Below are 25,111 nucleotides of genomic sequence, written 5' to 3' on the forward strand. Positions count from 1 at the left end.
CAATTCAGTCTGGCTCATAAACATGAAATACTAAAGCTGGCATGAATTTAATCTAACCTGTTCATTTTACATATAAGAAACTCAGGCCTCGAGGGGTAAAAGGACCAAAATGATATTCAGAGAGAGCAAAACAAGACAGGATGAAGATTCACATCTATAAACTCCTAGCCCCATGTTCTTTTTCATGTACCTGGACAACTCTATAGTCACAACATTAACGTGAGATCTCAGAAGTGGTGTTGTTCATTCTGTACCTGAATAGAAAAAGGCTCTACATGTCTCTGAAAGATGGTCATCCCAACCTTGGTTGAAGACCTCTAATGAGGGAGAACTACCACCTCTTGAAGCAATTCAGTCCATTTTTGATCTCCTTTATTTGTTAGTTTTTCAGTAGTTTGCCTACCTATACTCTCCTCACATTTATCCTTGTTCTATTCTCTAGAGATACACAGAACAAGTTTAATACAGATTCTGTGTTATTTCCTTTCAGATATTTGAAAGTGACTATCATGACCTCTCTCTGTCTCATATTTCCTAGGTTAAATACCTCTGGTTCTTTCCCTAATTTGAAAAAGTTTTTTTTTTTTTAAATTGAGCATTTATTTTCTCTTCCTCCTACCTCCCATGCAACTGAAAAAAAAAGGAAGAAAAAAATTCCTTGCAACAGATGCATAATCAAGTAAAACAAATTTCCGTATTGGCTTTGTCTAAGATTACATGTCTCATTTTATTTATTTAATCTATCACCTCTGTCATTAGGTGGGTATCATTCTTCATTCATCTGTTCCCTGGAATCATGGCTGATCATTGCATTGATCAGAGTTCTTCAGTTTTTCAAAGTCTTTGTTTTCACAGTGTTGTGACTATATAAATTATCCTCCTGGTTCTGCTTACTTTACTCTGAATCAGTCCATATAAGTCTTCTCAGGTTTCTTCAAAACCTTACCTTTCATCATTTTATAGTACTGTAGTATTCCATTAGTTTCATATACCCATAATTCCATATACCAGTCATTCCCCAGTTGATAGACACCTCCTTTCTTTCCAGTTCCTGTTCCTCATGTGATATGATTTCTGGATTACTCCCCATTTGGGATCTTCATTCCTCAATGCAGATTTTCACCAACTGTCTATTCTTTTCTATTATCTATATATTGTTATTTAGATACTCATTGAAGGGTTATGGAAAAATACAACCTCCTTAAAAAATGACTGAATGTAAGGATAATCTCCTCAAGTCCATGGCCATGAGTATCTCTTCTAAAGTGTAGATGTAGGGTCTTACTCTTAACCATTTTAAAACTTAAGGTAGAATTTAGTGCAGATGTGTAATATGAAACACTTGGTGGGAAATATGGTGACTCAGATTGTGGGGAAGAGGAAGCTTTTCAGATGAGATGGGTGAGTTATTGAATAGTTGGAAGATGTTTTTAAGAAATTATGGAACAGATATGATGGATAGGCTGAGGAAAAGTAGAGGGTGGGAGACCAAGCCAAATTGAATAGCCTGAGAAAAGAGGACAATGAAGATATACAAAATTCCCTAGCTCATTCTTCTCCCTGCTTAAACCACAGGTTTTTGCTTCAGTGGAGTGCTTAGCTGTAGCTTCATGGTCTAATTACATGATTATTTTTCATATTATGTCCTTTTCAAACCACCATTAATGCATTAGGCAGGTAGCACTTACACAGTGGCTTTTATCCAAAACTTTTTCAGTTTTTTTTACAAAAACATTTTCACTTTACCACATCTCTGAAGTGGGTGGTAGGCCTTAATCCCATTTTTAGACAATAAAATTGGGACACAGGAAGTGACTTTCATGGTACCACCCCCTCAAAAAAAAAAAAAAAAGAAAAGAAAAGCAGGAGTAAAATGCTGACCAGATTTTCATAGTGAAAATTGACAATCATCAGTAGATATAAGCTATTTACCCAGCTTAGGCCCAAATGTAACTTTAACCTTTATTCAAATAGGTATATTTTTGGTACACTGTCTAAATTCATCAGATAATGTTTCTGATTTCATTATAATTGATGCTACAGAGAATAGCACCTAAATTCTGAATATTACAAAAATTTCCTTCATTCATTCAGCTTGATATAAATTACAGTTGAGAGGCAAGTAGTCATTAGCTTCTTCATTTTTTTCCTTTTTCATTTGGGATTGGTTAAAAACATATGAAGTCTGTATAAGCATGTTCAGCAAGCCTTATTGAAACCCTGTAGTGTGGTCAGAATTGTGTTTTCTTGGTGGCATGATACCTGAGATATAATTATGCTGTAATGTTTAAGTTATTTTTCATTTGGAATAGCAATAGAAGTAATAATAAAAAAAAACATCCAATATTTTCTAGCTGAAATCTGTTGTTGCATCTATTAGCTTAGGAGAAAGAGACAATAAAAATTATTTCTTCTTCCTTTTCTAGATTTTACAGGAAGACAAAGCTTGTCGGCTTTCAAGACATGGAGTGTGTACCTTGTGGAGATCCACCACCCCCATATGAGCCTCACTGTGAGTGAACATTGCTTAGAATAGGGCTGGAGCTCTCCTTGACCTGCTTACTTGCTTGTGTTAGTTGAAAAATGAAATAAATTTTTCTCACTGTGAAACTGAGCAGGGGCATGAACTTAAGTTCCCTACCATTAATGCTCATTTGTTAATGTTTTAGGGAAAAAAACCTCTCAATTTATAAGGATCTTGAAGAAAATTATTGATACTTTGCTATTATTTTATATAAGTACACAAATTAAAAATAAAGGACATATGAAGAAAGATGCTATCTGAATCGAGAAAGAACTGATAAATAGAAATATGCATAGAATACTTTTGCATATATATATATATATACCTATTTGTGTCTAACGGTAGCCATCTCTAGGGCAAGGTTGGGGGAGGAGTGAAGGAGAGAAAAAAAAGAAATTTACAGGTTAATGTTATTATATATTTAAAAGAAATAGCAAGTTATATATAATAGATTTGCAGTTTCATGTGCAATTATCTTTTTTATTACATTATGTTATGGAAATGCTTATTTTATTCCATAAATTAAAAATACAATTTAAAAAATATTTTTCTATTACATTTCATTCAAGAGAGGCGGTATAGTGTAGTAGATAATGTAGTAGCTCTGGATTTAGGAAGACCTGGGTTCAGATTCTCCCTCTTATATTTTGTGTGTAATCCTGGACAAGTCACTTAAGCTCTGTGCATTGTAAACACCTTCCTAGAATTTTATTAAATTATAGATGAATTATGATCTGTGTTGTTGAAGAGAGACCCTACGTTTGGAAGACAGTCTCCTCAATGAGAGTTCCCACACTGACACAATCACAACTACTTCTGCATATTTGTATTTTGTTCATGTTTCATATTTTGTTTTATGCTTACAATCAGTCAACTCTGATTTGGTGAATTAATCACATTTTATAACAGAATAAGTGTGATTTTAACATAACTTCTTAGAAAACTCCATAGCTCATAAAGAAACCAAGATGGGGAACAGGACAGGGAGAAGGCTACTGAAATAAGCTTACCAAAATGCTTGGAGTACACATATTGGCTCCTACATACCCTGACAGGGAATATGAGAGGAGCAAAAGATGTTCCATTGTTGGGAGCTGGGAAGGCCACTAGCAACTGGAGAAGAATTCTAATCATTGGCCCCGATCAAAGGGAAGAATTCAAGAGAATAAAAAGTAAAGGTTTATTCCACTCATGTGTCTCTAGTTCACTTCCAGATAGGAATAGGGCAATTGGATAATATGTCCATTTATTTTAAAGTTCTGTATTAGTGTATTCTTTTGTAATAATTTTTTAAAAGAACCCTTACATTCATCCAGCCTTTAAAAGGCTGCCTAACACTCACCTTTCAATTACCATATAAGGTGTAGGTAGTGTGTGTATCTGTCATATCCATTTTGCAGATGAGAAAACTAAGACTCAAGGTCATAAATCTAGGAAGTATCCGAGCTGAGATACAGTTCTGGATCTTCTTGATTACCATTACTCTTCTCACTGTAATATAATGTCTCTCTTTTATGTCATGGGACCTCTTTCCTGATCTTTATAAAATGAATTTTTCATTAAAAAGCAATGTAACATTTAATGGATGAAGCCACATGCCATTTTTCATTTTTGGGGGGACATTTCACCAAATGCAATCTTTTAAATTTTTTTGGTATTATACAAAGAAAAAATGGCATTCTCTCATTCATTATGCTGAAAAAGCTAACCAAAGGAGAACAGTTTCTAGCTTTCATAGTTCTTCATGTTTGCCCCTGTTTTTATAAAACATAGTCCGAAACCCAAAGAAAATCAGGCCACCTAATTCATCTTCTTCTGGAAAATATATTGCTATCATTTTCCCCCTAGTATTCACATGTTTAAGAATGTCAGAGCTAGAAGGGTTCTTAGGACACATCTAGTGCTACCCTATTCATAATACAGTAGAGGAAAGTAGGATCCAAAGAAGTGATTTTCCAAAGGTCATGTAGCTAGTAAGTGTTATGGCCAGAACTTGAACCCAGGTCTTCTGATTCTAAGACTGATGCTCATTTTAGAGTTTGGTATTTGATACAGATTTTCTATAGTCTCTATGTAAATGGCATCAAAGTGCCTCTTTAAGATGTGTAATTCACGAGAGAACAGAATGTATTGGAGAGCAATATCACATCTCCCAAATATTCTATCAGAGCCCAAATTGCCTGATCTAATACAGAATGAAATGTAAGGTATGATCCCTATGAGAAAGTTCATTAGTGGAAAGAGTTGAAAAAAATGAAGTATAATCTATGTCTGCTGTATATGGCTATTACTTATTAGCTACATAGAAAACATCATAGTTGCAGCTGGAAAAGAGTTGATTTTTTTCCAGTATTTTAATTTAAATTTAATGTTCTCTAGTCAAGGAGTCCCAGGCTAGGGAAATTTCTGCTATCAGAATTCTAACTAAGCCTGAATAAATATCAGAAGTTCAAAGAGAATTGTGGTCCATCTTCCTAGCTATATTGTAATATATATGAGAAAAGATATATAATAGATAATATCCATATGCTGTGTACATATATATATACACAAAACACATACATATATGAGCATATATACGGATATATGTATATAGATACAGCATTTGGAAAATAAAAATGTTGCTGTGTATGCTGGTGCACACCTGTAGTTCCTGCTCTTGGGGAGGCTGAAGGTAGTGCATCCCTTGAGCCTGACAGTTCTGAGCTGCAGTAGAGTTAAAGCCAATTGGGCATCTGTATTAACTCTGGCACTAATATGGTGAGTCCTTGGAAGCAGAGGGCTAACAGGTTGACAAAAGCAGAGCAAAGCGCAGTACAAGTTGGAAGAGAGAGGGGTGTAGGGAGAGAAGAGAAGAAAAGAAAAGGGAGAGGAGAGGAGGGGAGGGGACAGGAGAGAAAAGAAAAGAAGAAAGAAAGGAAAGGGAAAGAGTGTAATAAGACCTTAGTCCGAAAATGCTACGTTTCCTTATAAAGAGGAATCATAGTGGTATCCCGAAGACTGACATCTTTCATAAAAACGTGTATGAGGAGATAAAGCGCAAGTCAAAATTAGTCTCAAAAGGCCTTTTCTGTTTTATACATTGAAAATTTAAATGAGAGTAATTAATTCATAATGGTTCCTGGATGGCTTATGCTTAGAGCTTTTTACATAGTAAAGAATAATTTCTTTGGCAGAATCAAAATTGAGATAATTTCATTAGTTATTGACCTTTCAAAGAACATGTTCACCCAGACTAAGGTGATAGAGATAGCAGATTTCATGGTCCTTAGGAAGCAGTAGTTCTTATCTCCACATAATAAAACATACTATCTTTGGCTTAGTCTGAGGAATAATTCCAGATCTAAACCAAGGATAGTTTCTGCCCATAAAATGTAGAGAACTTTTGGGGAAATGATGTGGCATAGCTTGAATGATCATTTTTTTACTTTATGCTTTGACATTCACCCAATGAGAGTGACCTCTTCAGTGTCTCTCCCCACCCCCCAACCCCCATTGGCTCTTCTTTGCTATCATATTAATTGTATGTACACAGAAACTATGCAAAGATCACTAGCCTTGGAGTTGAGAGACCTGACTTTGAATGTGCCTGTGCCACTTATCTGTGTGGTTTTAGGTATGCTACTTAATTTCTCTGTGCCTCAGTTTCCTCATCTGTAAAGTAGAGATAATACTTATGATGCCAACTTCCCAGAGCTATTATGAGGATTAAACAAGATAATGTATTTTGAGGCTCTTTGCTAATCTTAAGGAACTATAAAGTCAACTATTATTATTAATGTCTAAATCTCCAAGTACCAAGGAATTTGCCTGTTGTATAGTTTTCCTTTCTGTTTTAATAAGTGTTATTAAGAGGCATGACCAAAACTTGAACCCAGGTCTTCTAAGACCTATGCTTATTTCAGAGTTTGGTATTTGACACATATTTTGAATTGTTTCTTTGGGAATGGCATCAAAGTGCCTCTTTAAGATGCATCATTCACTACAGAACAGAATATGTTGGAGAGCAATATCACATCTCCCAAATTTCCTGTGATTCCTACTTAGAATTGTCATTTCCTAATTGCCTTAAGCAGTTGTCTTGAAGATCAAATGTTGGTTCTCATAAGGGAACCAGGCTAGAGCATATGGATACATCTATTGTCAGTACAAATCCTAGAGTAAATAGTCCAAAGCCCATTTCTTGTGAATGGTAGGTTTGTAGCATCATTATCACATGTCCATGAAGGGCTTCACTTATACCAGTGGTAATTTGGGGTGGGGGATGGGAAGGGTAGAGAGTGGGGAGAGCTGAATGGTCTGGACCTATGAATTCCATTCAGAACAGGAAATTCCCAGAGTGGAAACTACCTTTACTGATGTAGATGAGCTGTCAGTGTCTAGTTTTAGAGAATTACCTGGGGGGAATGAGAGATTAAATAACTTGCTGTCAGATATCTGGTATGTGTCAGTTACAGGATTAGAACCCAGATCTTCCAAGACTGGCCTTTTATGCATTCTTCCATGTGGTCTCTTTTTGATGAGTATTAAACTATTGTAAAAAAAAGTGTAGTTCCATTAAAAGTATTGAGAAGGAAAGCAGAAACCTAAATCTCTGTATGATGTGAACAGTCATTAGGATGGGTTTGATAAAAACATCCCATTTGTTCTGCTGCTTTGTTGTTTAAGTTTTTGTATCATTTTTTCTAGGCATATGAACAAATTGTAGTGAAACAAAATAGGCTCTGAAAAAATTCAAAACTTTATCTTCATAGTCAGACATTATTTAAGTGCATTTAATTTAGATGTTTGCTTTTCTCTTGGAGCTTTTGTAAAACAAATCACATGATCTTAAATCGATAAGAAATAAGATAAAGCATATGTGTGGGAGGTAGAAGAGATGCTAGCTTTTAAACAAATACTTCAGAAAACAGCAGGTCTTTGCACCAAGGAATGAATAGCCTTGGCATGAGGCTAGAATAATCTTAGGAGATGATTTGACAGTATTGTTCTTCATTCCAATTAAAGAACAAAAGCAATCAATTAAAAAGCAAACACTCTTTGAAAATTAAAGAAAATTAAGCCTATGTTAAGGCAAGACCAACAATACTTCAGGTGTCTGGAGAGGGGAAAAATGAATAATTTAAGATCATGTGTTTTAGTAACCTTTAATAAATAATAACTCATAATAATGTAGCAAATTATGGTTCTCCAACATGTGTATATGTTAAATAAGAAAAATGGTAACTGACATTTATGTAATTAACAATAATAATAACTGATTTCCTTAGGGTTTACAAAGCAGGTAATATGGGATAAGTGAAAGAGTTTCAGTCAGCTGCAAAGAAAACGAACCTGTTTTGTATATTCCTCAGTTTTAGATCTGTAGTTGAAATAAGTGAGGTTACTTCATCCTTGTAGTATCTTTTGTTTAAAAAATTCTTTTCTTTCCTTCCTTCCTTTCTTTTTCCCTCCTTCCTTCTTTCTTTGTTTAGGCAGGGCTACTTAGGCCTTCTTAAGATAACTTAGATGTCTAGGGGCTTGGCATGTGTGTTTCTCTCTGGCCACAATGGTCAACCAGGTGTAATCCACTACCACAGTACCAGGGTGGTTTGAAAACAGCTTGAGAAAGCCAATGACCCTAAACAAGTCTTTGACACTGGTGTAATCATTTTAAGAATGGAAGACTGTGTTTACTATTACAATTATTTTTACTTTTGCATTTTTCTTTATGTATTTGAAGAAAGGAAGAGTTGCCTTTAATTTGGGGCATCTTACTAAAAACAGAGGTATTTGAAGTTGAAAATTTAGGAATTATTAAAAAACATAGAAACATTATAAGCCAGTTATTCTGTGTTGGATTGGAAGATACCATCACTGAGGGGCTAATAAAGTAGAACTGACTTTGATGATGATACTATGACTTAACGTTCTTACTGTTAATGTGTCAATTTAAGGAGTTACTTGTTGGGGAGAGGGGATCCTTTTTCAGTTATAGGCAGCTCATTTAACCTAGAAATGACCAAGGCCCCACCAAGAAAACAGGGGCACCGGACCCCTAGTGGGCTATAGCATGACTCTATGGGATACTTAGTTGGAAGGTGAGAAGATAAGTCACATCCCAGAGTCCTCACCATAGCCAATTACAGAACTTGTCTTTAGCTTAATCCCATCCCTTCCTTTATCCATTACGACCCAACACTTCTCTAGATCCTTCCCTTTGCTGGCATTTTATGGCTATACAAACTCCTGACTTCTCCCTTTTTGCTCTGGGCACTGGTCCCTACAATTTATAACTTACCTGAGACCCAGGCACTTGCACAGATAAAATTCTTATTGCCTTCCCAGGTATACACAGCCTCTCAGATCATTTCATGGCTTCAACATGGCAAGCACTGTATTCATAAGTAGTGGGTAATGAATAAGAACCTTACCCCCCCACACCCCTTTGTTTTTGCCATGGTATCCCCTTCCTGATGTCATGGCTGTTTATAAACAACAGCAACAACAGGACACAATGAGTAGCAAAGAATCAACAGGCATCACGGATGGTTATGTTGTGCCCACAATATCTCATCCATTACATTGCCTTTCCCTTAAAATCCATCTCAAACTCCTTATTTTTATTGAGGGCACCACTCTAGTTGCAGTCTTCCAGCTTCACAACCTTGGTGCCATTCCTGACTCCTCCCTTTCCCTCACTCTGTACATCCAGCTACAAAGTCTTATTGATCCTGCCTCCAGAACATCTGTCACATCTCTCTCCTTCTCTCCACTCACATTGCCACCACCCCCATTCAGTGGTCTTTTATCACCACTTTCCTGAACTATTTCAACAGTTTCCTACTTGTTCTCCCTGTTTCATCTCTCCTCATTCCAATCTATCTTCCAAACAGCTGCCAAGTTGATATTTCTAAAGCATAGGTGGTCTGACTGCATCACTACCCTACTCAGTAAGTTCCGGTGGCTCCCCATTGACTGTAGGATCAAATATATTTCAGCTTTATATTTTTTTTTTATATTTTTGTGTAAGTTTTATAAGATAAGCAAATATGTATATGCATGCTCAAAGATTTGTTAATTAATGGAGTACACGATGAAGCAAGTTTGGAGACCACTGCTCTTGCCTACTCTGCAACACTCTTAAGTTACAGAAGACCTCCTAGTCTTCGTCAGTAGAGGGAATTTTCACATTGATAGTTTTCTGTACCAATGAAATCACAGACCTGAATGCCCCTGTATCTCCCACCAAAGTCACTACCTCAAATCTGTTTTCTTATTCTTTACTTTAATCACAAAGTAAATTTCTGACCAGTCTCAAAGTACCTCTTCCCCTTTACTCTGGACCCCAAGCCTTCCTACAGCCTTCAAGGGCTCTTCTAATTATGGTTCTATGGTTCAGTAATATGTTAACCTTCACACTGAAGGATGCTACTGTTGCCTCAACCAGTGGAGCTTGGGTTTGGAGCTGTGCCAGTCTAGTCAAACATATTTGCCTGTGCCCAAAGGCCATGTAATATGAGGGGGCTGGCTAATGTTAAAGAGCTTATTTTAGGAATAGAATAAAACTGCAAAGATATTGAATCTATGTTGGTGATCTCATTAACATAATACTCTAACCAACATGTAAGTTCCTCAGATTCACTGGTTTGCATATGTATTTTTCTTCCTTCCTTCTTTTTTTCTTCCTTCCTTCCTCTCTCCCTTCCTTTCTTTCTTCTTTCCTTCTTTTCTTCCTTCCTTCCTTCTTTCCTTCATTCCTTCCTTCTTTCCTTCCTTCCTTCCTTCTTTCTTCCTTCCTTCCTTCCCTCCTTCTTTCCTTCCTCTTCCTACAATTTCATTGATGCATCAATGCACGTTGTCAAAATCTTTACAACTTACAGTCTTAGAGACCTACCTAGGGCACTGACACCAGGATTGCCCAACCAGTATGTGTCAAAGGTGGGCCTTACACCCAGGCCTTCCAGACTCCAAGGCTAGCTCTCTATTCGCTGCTCCAGGCAGTCATCTTGTTTCCTTATGCTATTGTAATGTCTAGAATGTTGTGGGTACACCATAAGTATTAAATGACATTCTTTAAATGTTCCATCACTCACATGACAGTGGAGTCTTTCATAAAATATTGAATGACAACTTCCATAGGTCTTTGTTCAAAACAAGGACCACAGAGCAACAGGCAAAAACTATCTTCTGCCTCTTGTTGTATCTGTAGCACTTAGCACAGTGTCTGCTATAGCTGTTGTTGATCAGTCCCGATCAATTCTCCATGACCCCTTTTGGGGTTTTCTTGGCAAAGATATTGGAATGGTTTGCTATTTTCTTCTCCAGCTCATTTTACAGGTGAGAAAACTGAGGCAAACAGGATGAAGTGACTTGCCCAGGGTCACACATCCAGTGAGCATCTGGGGCTGGATTTGAACTCAGGAAGATGATTCTGCCTGCTTCCAGGTCCAGTAATCTATCCACTTTGCCACTTTGCAGCTGCAGCTGCTACCTAGCATTTATATAGCCCTTTAAGGTTTGCAAAATGCTTTACAAATATCATCTCATTTTATCCTCACAACAACCCTGAGGAGTAGGTGCTATTATTATCCACATCTTACAGATGAGGAAAGACAGAGTTTAAGTGACTTGCTCAGGGTCATACAACTACTAAGTGTCTGAGGCTGGATTTGAATTCAGGTTGTTTGACCCTAGTTCCTGTACTTGATCTACTATGCCACCTAGGTAACTATAACAGTAATTATTATGATTATATTAATAATACCATTTATGTAGTGCTTTAAGATTTGCAAAATGTTTTACACATTTTATCTCATTCAATCATCACAACATCCCTGTAAGATATGTGCTGTTGTATCTCAAATGTAGTTTACAGATTTTTAATGTTCTGTGTTCAACTCTTCCACCTCTTTGAAGGAAAGAGCATTCAAAATTAAATTACCACTGTCTGTGATCATTTACATTTCCAAACATGAGATCCCCTACTTAACATTACTGCCCATCACTATTGGGGAAACCTGCAAAAATTCCAAAGAATGAAAAGAGTTGCATCACTTTCTTTGGACGGCTCTTCTTTACTTCCAATACGAAATAGTATAAATATTTGCAGGCCATTAACTCTATTTGACTATTACAGGTGAAAAGGAAAAGTTTAAATGTCTCACCTCAGTAAATTGACATTATCCTTTGTATCTGGGGGATGCTTTGTAAAGTTTTTGTTTGCCTGGGAGCATTAGCAGGAGGGCATGAACTTCCTTTGCTCATAGTGAGGCTTTGAAACTTTGATCAGGACCTCTGAGAACCAGCAAGAGTTGATTATTACCTAGTTAGCTATAAATCTACCTTCTCTGGCTTTTATCTTCTGTCTCTCGTAGACGTTTAAAGCAGTGACCTGGTTTAAATATTTACTTATGAAGAAACAGGTTGTAGCTTATTAAAGGCCATCCCAGAATTTAAAATATTTTACATTGAGAGAAGCAGGGTAAGTTTGGGAAAAAAAAAAAGAAAATGAAGTCCAATAAGCCTTTTTTGTGGATTTTTACAAAAGGAAGGATAAATTGCATTCACTTGTTTCTAACAGTTATAATAAATAAGTACAAACACTGATGAAGTTGGCAAACATTGCAAGTGAAGACCCTGTAATGGCAAGAAGAATCCTAGCCTGAGTTGAGAGCCTTCTAAATATTATTCTTTTCCTTACAGCCCAGGTAATGAAATATTTAAACCTGCACACTGTGCCTGGAACCATAGGGAACAAATGTAAAGAAGACCCCTGCCCTCTTGAGGTTCCCATTCTAAGGCAAATGATGGGGTCGAGAGGGATTGGTTTGGATTGTCTCTTTGCATAAGTGTGTGCTAATAATGGTGATCTGCCTCGCCTTCACTTTCATTTACTTGTGAAAAGACTTGGGACTTGAGGTAGACTTTAAGGAAAGAAGAGACATGGCAGAAGAGCTTAAGAAGGGATGTGTAGGAGAAGCACACTAAAAAGCTGGGAATCAGAAATGGAATATCATTGACTTATCCTGCCTGGAAAATAATAGAAAATAATATGTAAGGTAGAAGACATTCAATAGATAGAGTGCTGGGCCTGGAGTAAGGAAGACTCAACTTCCTGAGTTCAAATCCAGCCTTAGACACCTACCAGCTGTGGGACCAAACAACAAAAAAGAAAATACATTAGGAAGATATAATTTGAGATTGTACAAAGACAGGATGGATCCTTAAGGTCAACTTTAAAGGAGGTGGGACCATTCATCAGTGCCGTTGAAACACTTTTAGATCATGCATTTCATTTGTGTGTTTGACCAACAGAGAGAAAAAAAATCATGTGCTTGTGCCAGTCCAAGAATTATGAGTCAGTCCATCATATTTATTAACTAAACATGACAAATATTTTTTCTTTAAGAATTACAGAAGTAAAAAAAAAAAAGAATTACAGAAGTGGAATAAGAGAGAGAGAGTAATTTCCTTTGGCATTAACTAAAATTTAGTGGCCTAATGAAGGCTGTTTTTATGAAAAATCTGCAAGACCATAAAGTTATAGCTAACCTCTAAAGTCATGTAGCTCCCTTGGGGATTCTTTTTGTCTCTGATAGTATATTCCATTGATACTTCATTTCTCAAGAACTCAAAAGGCTATGGTATGAGTTTTATTTCTTTGGCAGCTAGGTGGCATAGTGGATATAGCTCTGGCCTGGAGTCAGCAAGACTTATCTTGCTGAGTTCAAATCTGGACTCAGACACTTACTAGCTATGTGACCCTGGGCAAGTCATTTAACCCTGTTTGCCTCATTTTCCACATCAGTAAAATGAGCTGGAGAAGGAAATTGCAAACCACTCCAGTATATGCCAAGAAAACCCCAAAATTGGTCATAATGAGTTGGACACAACTATGAACAACTAAAGCACAAGAAATGTTTTCTTGCAAAATACAAGTGTTTCTGAGACTTAAAATATCAGGTAATTGTTGAAAGTCATAAAATCCTCAAACTCCATAATGGTATTCCCCACCCACCCAATGACCATTCATTCAGTTCATCCAAAAAGTATTTTATTGAATGCCTACTGTGTATACAGACCTGGACTAGATGCCATTTAGATACCTTTTTCGGAAATTAAGAATTAGAAAGTAACTTGTACTTACTACGTACTTACTATACACTCTGTTTTTTCCCCCACAATATTGTCAGCAGTTAGTTCAAAATATTCAAAAGCTTTGAAAAGCAGACTTTCCACTATCATCTTAGGTTTTTATATCAACCTTTAAATGCTTTATGATAACTCATTCATATGCTACTTTAATGTTTGTAAAGCCTCTGCCTAGCAATGATTTTGAGATGTAGGTATTCTAATCCCCATATCACAGATAAAAAAGCTGAGATTTAGAGAGATAAAGTGACTTACCCAAGGTCACACAAGGAACAAGCCTCATAAGCAGGACTCCAATGCATCCTTTGTGACTCCAAACCTAGATATTATAGTACACTTCTCTCCACTGCCTGTGGAGCCCCTAACAAGCAGCTTTGAGAAGTAACCAATTCCTGTTCATTCTATATAGATGCAATCAGTTTTAAGCTAATACTCAACATGTAGAATTTATCACAGATTTTATCATGTCATCGAGTTGTTTTGTTATGATAGGCCCCAGAAAATCTGAAAAATATCTGAGCTAGCCAGGGAAATTTTTAGCTTCTATGCCAGAGGAATCAAGTGAAATTAAATAGATGGTGGGAAAGAACAATCACTTTTCCAAGTTTATATGTACTAAGCTAACATAGGATATGCATACTGAGTCATTTTCTCTTGGTCTAGTCCATCTGCTCTGTACTCTGTTTCCACGTTTAAAAAAAACAAAAACCTTCCTATGAGAATAAGTAAACAAAAAAGCATTTACTAAGGGCATACAGTGTGCCAGGCACTAAGCTAAGAGCTAGAAATACATTTTTTTAAAGACAACCACTAACTTAGGAGTTTACTAAGAGGAAAGCAACACATATAGGAAGAGTGGCCAAGGAAGGGAGTTTTGTTCTGTAGAAGTACAAAACGAGATATTTACACACTCAGAGGCAGGTGCATGGTTGGATGGAATGGGAAACTGAAGCACGATCTGGTGTCTTTAGCCAGTCAGTAGATATAATGAGCTGAACCAGCTGGTTTAGACACGTTCAGACACCAATCAAAAGAGATCCAAGTAGAAGGGTTTGAGCCTAGGGAACCGAACTGAAGGTAACTCATGATCATGCAATGGATGAGTTGAATGTGTCAACATACACACTTGAGTCACCATTCCCAACTGACCTGACCAAATCCTCAATGAAATCAGAACACCTGTCTGGTTCATTTTAGTGGTTTGTCTTTTATTGAATCGAGCAGGCACTTCTCCTGTCCTCATAGAACTGACTGGTCATTTTACTAAAAGTAGCTGAGTAAGAGCCAGGTGACTTTAGACAAAGCTAGACATAGAGTGGGCAGATCGAGCATATGCTTTAGGTTCTTTGCTTCAGGGGATTTTTACTTCCTCCAGTTCCTTCCAAAGCACTTGCTGTCACCAAAGATTTAGTTGGCAGTGAAATAACACTTTCTTGAATGGGCAGCATTAATTTTGAATAAGAGGAAATTGAATGAAAATTGCGTTTAAATTTTTCTCTCATCTACTTCTAAAAATATGGCATAAAGTAGCAAATCCATATGATTTTAAATGCCAGGCCTTATTTTCTCAGAGAAAGCTTGTTAGATAATGATAATTATAGATTTATCATCTTATGAGAAGTTATAAAAGATTAATTGACTACTCTCCGAGGTAAGTAAAAATCATCTAATAGGGAACCTAAGAGTTATAAGCTTTCCATCTCAAAGTTTATGCTATAAAATAGTAATACCCTCATACCATCAATGGATTACTATCAGCAAGGTCATTTGTCCATCAAGAGTATAAAAGATTGCAGCTGTGAGGGTTGGCTCTGGTATTCAAAAGGTTAAGGAGAACCAGGACACAGAAATGCAAAGGGCAAAAGCCCAAGTTCCGTATCTTTGTTCTAACTCCCAGCTGGCAGGCTCGTCTGTTGGTCCCAGTGGATACACAAAAACTATTTTTTGAGCTAGCACATCCCTCAGCACAGATGTTGAAGAGGCCATAATGCTGGGGTTCTGTTAAACGGCCTTTTTAGTTTATTGGTGTCAAATTTTAGAAGTTTCATTGCCATCATGAGTCAGTAAACATCGGCAATGTATCCTGTGAGGGCTTTCACAATAAAAAGATGAAATAACCCTGGAACTAGAAAAGAATGCTTTTATAGTTCTCATCTTGCTAAAAAAAAAAAAACAACAACAATGTAGGCAACACATTTCTATTTAATAATGTTAAGTACTAAGTATAGAGTTCATTTCATTTACATTATGAAAATCAAGTCCTTAATATTTTGACATACAAAGTTTCCAATTTTGACCATTTAGAACATTAAAAGAATAATTTCTTTTTTTAAAATTTTAACTAAATCCTCTCCTCTCCTGTTTTTTTATTGGAGCTTCTGTAAATCAATCTTTCATCAGTCATATAGTCAATATTCTCAGCAAGGGTCTATCATATAGACTTTCTATTTGGGAGTCACTAGCCCCTCTGAAAATGGCTATTACTGTATTCTCTTTTCTACTCTTTCAAAAAAAAGAACCCTATGTGGCCTGTATAACAGGGGGTGAAGTATAGAGATTCATCATTTAGCCAGACACCCAATTCAGCCTTGGGCCAAACAGTGCAAATGAAGGGCAGGTATGGGATAAAGTAAGAACAGAACCATCTAGATTTCACTAATCAGGCAGGCAAAACAGGCAAAAGAAACAGAAAAGTATGTGTGTGAATAAAAGTGGGTGTATGAAATTCTGAATTTGACAAGCATCAAATAAAATGAGCATTTTTATATTCAAAGTGGAACTGAAAAGAGGAGTTTACATGGAACCATGAATCTCTCCTATGTATGGCTTATTTTCCTTTTTTTTAAAAAAAAAATTTATTTTCTTATTTTTAATTTACAACATTCTGTTGCACAGGTTTTTGGGTTCCAAATTTTCTCTCCCTCCCTTTCTTCTCCCCCTCCCCCCCCCAAGACAGCATGTAATCCAGTGTAGGTTCTATATTTACCTTCACATTGAACTTTTGTACATAATAGTCCAGTTGTAATTATTTTCCTTTTAAGCACATAAGAATTTCAGTGTATAAATTTCAAAGCCATCCTACTTCTTTGTGTTTCCTTCTGGCCCTCCTTTTTTCTTTTGTGCATTTTTGAATTGCTTCAATCACCCTCTTTTCTTACGTTCCTTACCTTTTCTTTCTGTCTTTTTGGCAATTGTAGTGCTATTCCCTCTCTTCCTTTTATCTCCTCTCCTTGAAGAAAAACAAAACAAAACAACCTCGTGACAAATATGTTTAGTCAAGGAAATCAGTTTTCCACATTGAGCATGTCTAAAAGCGTATGTACTACTTCTCTGTCAGGAAGGGGGTAGCATTAGTCCTTTGGAATCACGGCTGATCATTGCATTGAATATAGTTCTTATGTCTTTCAAAAGTTGTTTTAACAGTGTTGTTATTATATAAATTGTTCTCTAGGTTCTGCTCACTTCACTCTGCATCAGATCATTTTAGTCTTCCCAGGTTTCTCAGCAACTGTCCATATCATTATTTCTTAAAGTGAAATAATATTCTGTTAGGTTAACATGACACAGTTTGTTCAGCTATCCCCCAATTGACAGGCATCTCCTTGGTTTCCAGTTCTTTGCTATAATAAAAATGTCTGTCTTAACTAATCTTAATTTTAAAAGACCCATCTTTCTTGTACATATGGGTCATTTTCCTTTCTCTTAATATCCTAAATGGTCAAAATTGGTGTTAAAATATTAAGAAAGACTGGATTTTCATGATGCAAGTGAAATGAACATTGTACTTAGTACTTAACGTTATAGGCCAAAATTAATCAATAGAAATATACTACCTACATTGTTTTTAAGCAATTTTACTTTTTGATAATCTTTGCCAAACTGACCGGTGGGAGTTGGTTTAATTCACATTTGTTGTTTTAATTTGCATTTCTCTAACTGTTAGTGATTTGGAATATTTTTGAATATAACTGTTGGTAGCTTGGATTTCTTCCTTTGAGAACTATTTGCTCATATCCTTTGACCATTTGTATATTAAATGTGTTTTTTGTGGATTGTGAAAAAAAGATGAGCAGTGGAAAGAGAAAGCTTATTTCTCTTTAATTATTACCCATTTCCCAGGTCCCATATAATTTATTAGGAGGCTGTTGTAGCACTTGAAATAACTGATTTTGGTTATCTCCAGTCTAGAAGTGAGAACTTACCTGGAAATCAGTTAATGAACCTCTCCAGTGGATTAAGGCAAAGAGAGGTTAAGTGACTTGCCCAGGGTCACGTGGCTACTAAGTGTCTGAGGTCAGCTTTGAACTCAGGTCTTCCTGACTCCAAGCCTGGCAATCTATCCACTAACTAAGGGTGGGGAACCTGCAGCCTCAAGGCCACATGTAGCCCTCTAGGTCCTCAGGTGCGGCCCTTTGACTGAAACCAAACGTCATAGACCAAATCCCCTTAATAAAAGGATTTGTTCTTTTAAGGATTCACTATGGTTGAGGAAAGTGATGAGGTATGTAAGAGCCAAGGTGGTGTCAGGGGAGAAGTAAGAAGGTATCAGAACTCCCATACTCTTTATCCTTTTCCAACTATGACCAAAATCTCAAAGTACCTAATTAAAAAAAACCCAACAATGCTAGTATGCTGCCTTGCTATGTTGGGGGTGCTATCAAAAATGTTTGAAACCCTCTTAATGAGAAACACCTCATTTCAATTGGATATTAAGTTGTGAGCAAAAGAAAAAGTGTTAAATCATTGATAAACCTGAGACATATTAAAATCTCCACCAGGTTTTCTTTTATGAATTCAAGGATTCAGAAAACATGAGCTCACCATATATAGAAGGATATCCTTTAATATTTCTTAGATAACTTGAGAATCAATCAGTCTCAGCAAATTTACCACAGGGCAACACTGTGCTCAGTGATACAGAGACACAGAAATGAGATACAGAAATGAATAAGACAATGTTTGAAACCTCAAAGAGCTTACCATACAGCAAGGGAGATTAAATATAGATACACAAAAACCTATAATAAAAAATGGATTCTGAGGGGTATATAGGAGTGAGGGATCTGAAGAGGAACAGTACATTCCTAGCCATGGGACTTCAGGGACAGTTTTGAGAGAGACACCGTTATTAATTTTTTTAATCAAGAAATTTTTTTTGGAAACAATACACAAACCAAAAATCTCATCGTTAAACCTACCAAAGTAGTCCTCTAAAACAATTAAGCAAAACAGCACAAAAGAGTCATTGTGTGTTATAGTATAGCTAAGCTCATATTTTACCATGTCATTTATGGTTTGATAAAAGAAAGAAATGGCATATGGTTTAACTTTAATAATGATGTCCATTGTATTTAACCAGAGTTTACTTGCTTTTCGGCATATATTTTTATTACTGGTGAATATTATGAATATTGTCTTTTGGTTTTGCTTTCTTCACCTTGCATACAAGTCTTCTCATATTTCTTTAAACTCTTCCTATTTTGTCTTTTTTTTCCCTTAGTTTATTTCTTAAGATAATATGTGAAGAGCGTATTGGTGTCAGACCCTCAATTAGCATCTGCTGAGCATCCTCTATATGCAAGTCATTGCTGGGGATAAGAGGAGATTCAAAAGAAATGAGACCATTTCCTACCCATATGTTTATTCTTATTAAAAAATCAACGAACACTTATTAAGTGCCTGTGATGTACCAAGCACTGTGTTAGGTGCCAGGGATATAATGTAAAAGTGAATCATTTCCTGTCTTCACAGAGTTTAGATTCTATTGTATTTTCAAAGCATCATCTACTGTTTGCTTTAGAAGGGTATTTAAAAATCACACTTGATTGTCCCCTTAGTCTAAAGCACTCCTAACTGTAGACAGGAATGAATGATGATCATGTAGTTTGAGAGTTTGAGGTTTTTGTTTTTTAAGGAACAAATCCACACAGTTATAGTTATAATGCTTCGTGTTAAAGTTGTAGTTTCCAGTTTCTTTATGGTTTTAAATTTTTATTTATGTTATACTGCTGTTCTCTTTTTGTGAGGAGCCAAACAGTCCTGGGTAGCACTGTCTCAGATGGGAAACCATTTTGGTCAGCTAAGATTTTTTTGGTTAAGCATGGTCTGGACGCTAGTGGCTTCTGAGAAGGCTTGCAGTGGAAAAAATGGTGGTTTCTCTTTCCACTCCAAGACCTTGCCTGAAGTCCTAGGTTCTCATCATAGCTTTGTTACTAACTAGCAGAATGACTTAGGACAAACCTTCTCTGGTCCTCCTCTTCTTCATCAGAAAGGCATTGGATCTAAAAGGCTATGAGTGTATGGCATAAGGAATAAAGGAAAGAGGGAAAGTAGAGACATAGTAGAAAGTCTTGCCTCCATAGATTAGATTTTCCCTAGATCCAGGGAACTTTTCATTCATAAGCCATGTACTGACCTACTTTCTTCTTCTTTCAATGTAAGAATTTTAAAGCTGCTAACCTAAAGTTCTATATAAAATCTAAAACCATATATATTATGTATGCATATATACATAATGTATATAGCAAAATATATAGGCCATATTTATGCATATCTTATGTATGCATATATATATAATATATGTAGCAGAATATATAGGCCATAGAGCAGAATTCCTTGAAGTTTCATTGGCTATTAGCAGTTACCCAGAAGCTGTTTTAAGAACAACTTTTAGCAAATAAGTCATTTTGACTACTACAAATACACAAATTAAAAATAAAGGACATATGTAGAAGTTGTGATGTATTGGGAAGAATCTTGGGGTTGGAGTTAGAAAAGTTTGAATGTGAATTTTGAATGTGGACTTTCCTACCCAATACTTATATACTCCACAAAGCTCAGCATCAAAAAATTAGCAACTCAAGGGACCAATTTCTTTGTTAGAATAACTCATGAAGACTATAATGGATTAGAATCTGCATTGCTGGAAGAAATACTTGCCCAATCAAAGTCATGGGTCTTTTAAAGTATGAAGTAATAATAACTCACATGTATATAGTGTTTTACAAAGGACTTTCCTTCCAACAACCTTGTAAGGTAGGTAGGGCAAATATTATTAACCCCCATTCTACAGTTGAATAAACTGAGGCTTGTGCTTACTAGCAAACTTCTGACCCCATATTCAAATACAGGTTCCCAAACTCCAAATCCAACAGTCTTTCCAATATGCCATTGTCACTCTCACACTGTGCTATATGAAGACAGGGATTGTGTTGGTAAAGATCTTTGAGTCTTTGTATGTGAGGTTCTCTGTCAATAAAAACTAGCAACTGTAATAAGACACCCATCTGTCTAGAAGTGGAATTTAACCTTCTCTGGACAGAAACTTAATGTTTTAACCTGTTCATTTCTACCTTAATATAAGGCCATCAGAATGAATGACCAGATTTAAACAACAAATAGTCAGTGCTCATTCATTCAAAAGCCTTTGGTTTCCCAAGCTGCCCTGTGATCACAGTAGAGTTAGGTGCCCACTGCTAAGATAATTTTAGCTGACTGAAGGAATATCCCAGACAAGTCTATATTTTTACTGCACTTTTGAAAGTCAACCAAATTAACTGCATGAAATTGCTACAATAGTGGGGTGAACCTCATATCACCACACAATCTGACTATTTGGATGTAATCATGTAAAGATATATTTAGAGAATGCTCTTTTGGGCCAATGTAGGCATGCCTTTATGTTAAACTTTTGAAAATCAAATCTGTATGCCTTCAAAAGAAAAGTGAGAAAAATGATTGTAGATAATATTATGCATTTAAGTGTCCCAGTTTAGGCTGTGATAAACCAAAACCAAAGCAGAATGAATCAATTCCATTTTAAAAAAAATCAGTTGCCAGGCATCTACAGATAAAACATCTATATGACTTGGTATTCTGTGTATGACAGAACTCCCTTGGTTCAGATAGCTTCATGTAAACTCAGCCTTAATTTGTTTTCAATACATAAGGAATTTATCATGCAGCCATTCATGTTGTATGTCATATAGACTTATCCATTATATGCTGGTGGTGTATTAATATTAGACAAGAAGCAGTATCTCCTGTCTTTTTATTAATTAAAAGCAGAATACAGATTATCCCTTTTATTATATAAACAGTGTCACTACAGCATTCTTATCTTTAAATTACTGATTTTCAGGAGTCTTCAGTCTGTACATACCCTATTATTAGTCAATTACTACACTTGAATTATACCTTATCTCCTTCACTTTACAATGTGCTATTTATTGAAAAAATGGGTCAGTTAAAACTACTGACTTTAGTTCAGGTTTTCTAACATCATAGATAATGTGTCAGATGGAAATTAAAGATCAGTAGCTTGTCTTTCATGAAAGAAACTATATATTTTTACAATAATTCATTTTGCCACACATTCCTAATTTACTAGAAATTTTGAAACACCAAAGATTTTTTATTAGAAAGCATGTTGAATTAGGGGTGTTCAGAAATAAAATATAAGCTTTTATTTTAAACATCCAGCATTTCAGCTTCAAAATGTGAACCTTTTAAAACATTGGAAGTGGCCTTTATAAAATCTTCCTGATACCTCCTTGGCTGTATGATATCTCTTTACATATTACATTTACATCTTACATTTTGACATCTGTTTATATGTTACATATTTTACTCAAGGTTCAAGATCTCTTTTACTCAAGATTTACCCAAGGTTCAAGATCATAGATTTAGAACTAGAAGGCCATTGAGGCCACTGACTTCATTTCACTGATAAGGGAACTGAGGCATAGGAAGATTAAGTGACTCGCCCAGTGTCACACAGCTAGTAAGGGTCTGAAGCTAGCTGTGTGATTGAGGAGTCAAGGCTGATCTTAACATTGTGAATCTGGGTGATTTAAAGTGTAGCAGTGCCTTGAACACTGGAAACTGGAGAAGGAGGAGGTTCTGGGGGCAAAGATAATGAGTTTTTTATGTTGAGTTTGAAGTATCTGCAAGACATTTAGTTCTGTCTGTGATGTGCACCTGGGTCTCAGGAGAGAGACTGTGGCTGAATATAAGTCTAGGCATCCAGGTGGGGCAGTAGGTGGAATGTTGGACCTGCAGTCAGGAAAACTTAATTTCAAATGTGGCCTCAGACATTTACTAACTTTTGACCCTAGGCAAGTCACTTAACCTCTGTCTGCCTCAGTTTCTTCATCTGTACTTCCCATGGTTGTTGTGAAGATAAAAGGATATAATATTTGTAAAGTATTTTACAAACATAAAAAGCTATATAAATGATATTATTATATATGTGTGTCTGGGAGTCAGTTGCATAGATATGATCGTTAAACCCATGGCAAGGGATGCAGTCCCTAAGTAAGATAATATGAAGGGAAAAGAGAAGAGAGCCGAGATGTAGCCTTGGAGGATAGCCAGAGGCATGCCAAAGAATGAAGATCTAGTGAAAGGGACTGGAGAGTGGTCAAATAGGTAAGAGAAGAACTAACAGAGAGCTGTGTCATGAAAATGAGAAAGGAGATAGCATCCAGAAGGAGAGGGTAGACAGTAATGTCAAATGCAGCAGAAAGGTCAAGAAGTAGAAGGATAAAGAAAAAAATAGATATGGCAATTAAGACATCATTGGTAACCTCAGAGAAAACACTTTTAAGTTAAATGATGAGGCAGGAAGACAGATTACAGACTATTTGAAAGAGAAGGGGAGAGGTAGAGACTTCAATTATAGGTCTTTTTTCTAAAAGATTTTAGTAGAGAAGGGAGGAGCGAAATGATATAAGAGCTAGCAACAATGGCATATATGATGAGTTATTTTTTGTAGATGACAAGGAAGGAACCAGTAGAAAGGAAGAGATTGAAAATTAGAAAGTGAAAGAATAATAGTGGGGGAAATCTGAGAAGGTGAGAGCAGTTGGGAACAAGGGTACATAGAGAGGTGTTGGCCTTGGCAAACAGAAGGGCCACCTTCGACAGAGAATGTAGCAAGGAAGACCATGAAGGATTATGCCAAGGGGATGGAAGATGAGCAAAAGGAGAAAGGAGGGAGGTCATGATGAATGACCTCTATTTTCTTGGTACAGTATGAGTAAATGTCCTCAGCTGAGAAATAGAACAGTAGACTCTATGGAAGGCCTGAGAGAGAGTTCAGAATAGTGCTTATAGTGAGTAGGATAGAGAACCAATTAGAAATATAAGAATTGCCTTTCAGCAGTGAGGTCCCTGTTGAAATTAGATAACAAAAATTTGGAGTGGACCCAGTCCACATAGCTGTGTGACTTCTTCCAGTTCCTTTCAGCACCATGAGAATAGGAGTAAAGGAAGTGAATAGTGGGAGTGATCCAGGGTTGGGGTTTGGTAAGATGTGGGTGGTGATAGTACAAGGAAACTAGGGATTTCAGTATAAACCATGGGAGTTAAACTCAAATAGAAATGAGGGCCGCTCATACATAAGCATCCGTGTAAGTGGCAGAAGGACCAAGTTTTATGTGTTTTATGGTCTTTTTATTTATTTTGTTAAATATTTCCCAATTATACTTTAATCTGGTTTGGACCACACTTGGCATTGTGGCAGGCCTCATGGGGTTTGACAAGGAGAATGCAGAATTGAACTCCTTCACCAAGGGGTCATGACTAAGAAGGGAGGACAGTATAGCTAGAGCTAGAGTGATGACTGAGAAAGTACTGAAGGGTGGAGGGGTTAGAGGTCCCAGAAGAATAAGCTTGATAATAGGAAGGGTAACAGAGAGGTGGAATGATAGAAGAATCAGAGGAACTTTCTAGCTCTTGAATATGGAAGTGGAGCACTTGTGGGTGATGATGGTATCACCATCTAAGAAAGTACAGAAGGTTGGGACCAAATCCACTCTAAGATCCTCTCTCCTTCATATTTAGTGGTATCATGCCTGCCCTAAGAAAAATGGACACTTAATAAATGGAATGATAGAGGCTAATGATGCAGACTTGGGGGAGACATTGCAAGGATCCAATCATTTGTTCAGTTTGTAATATAGTGAATAACCTAAAGTTGCCTGCCACATAAGGGAGGTGTTTTCGCTAATCTTTATGAATCCTGTCTTAAGTGGATATTTTTGCCCCCAAGGATTCTGCTTCAGTTTATTGAGTCAATGCTTATCCTTAAGTTGTTGTTCAGTCATTTCAATCATGTCTGACTCTTCGTGACCCCATTTGGGTTTTTCTTGGCAAAGACGCTGGAGTGGTTTTCCATTTCCTTCTCTAACTCACCTTTACAGATGAAGAAACTGAGGCAAAGAGAATTAAGTGTCCAGAGTCCCACAGCTAATATGTGTCAGAGGCCAGATTTGAACTCAGGAAGATGAGTCTTCCTGACTCATCAATGCTCAGTGCTCTATCCACTAGCTGCTCAACCCTTAAGTAAGACACAATAAAATGAGAAGGAATTTAATACTTCAAAGAGCTATGGTTTCATCAGATGGGTGGTCTCTTCAGTGACCGCAATCACAACCCTTTTATAACTTAGTG

General features: G+C 36.5%; 1 protein-coding gene across 1 annotated transcript in view; it reads left to right on the top strand.

The window, feature by feature from the left end:
• TNFRSF19 (TNF receptor superfamily member 19) overlaps window positions 1-25,111 on the top strand; it is an 86,551-nt gene that overhangs the window by 38,669 nt on the left and 22,771 nt on the right. The window contains exon 5 of the mRNA XM_036747399.1: window positions 2,427-2,512. Coding sequence (XP_036603294.1) covers window positions 2,427-2,512 — 86 coding nt within the window. The remainder of the gene's footprint in view (window positions 1-2,426; window positions 2,513-25,111) is intronic.

Source organism: Trichosurus vulpecula, chromosome 2, assembly GCF_011100635.1.
Source record: "Trichosurus vulpecula isolate mTriVul1 chromosome 2, mTriVul1.pri, whole genome shotgun sequence".
NCBI lineage: Eukaryota > Metazoa > Chordata > Mammalia > Diprotodontia > Phalangeridae > Trichosurus > Trichosurus vulpecula.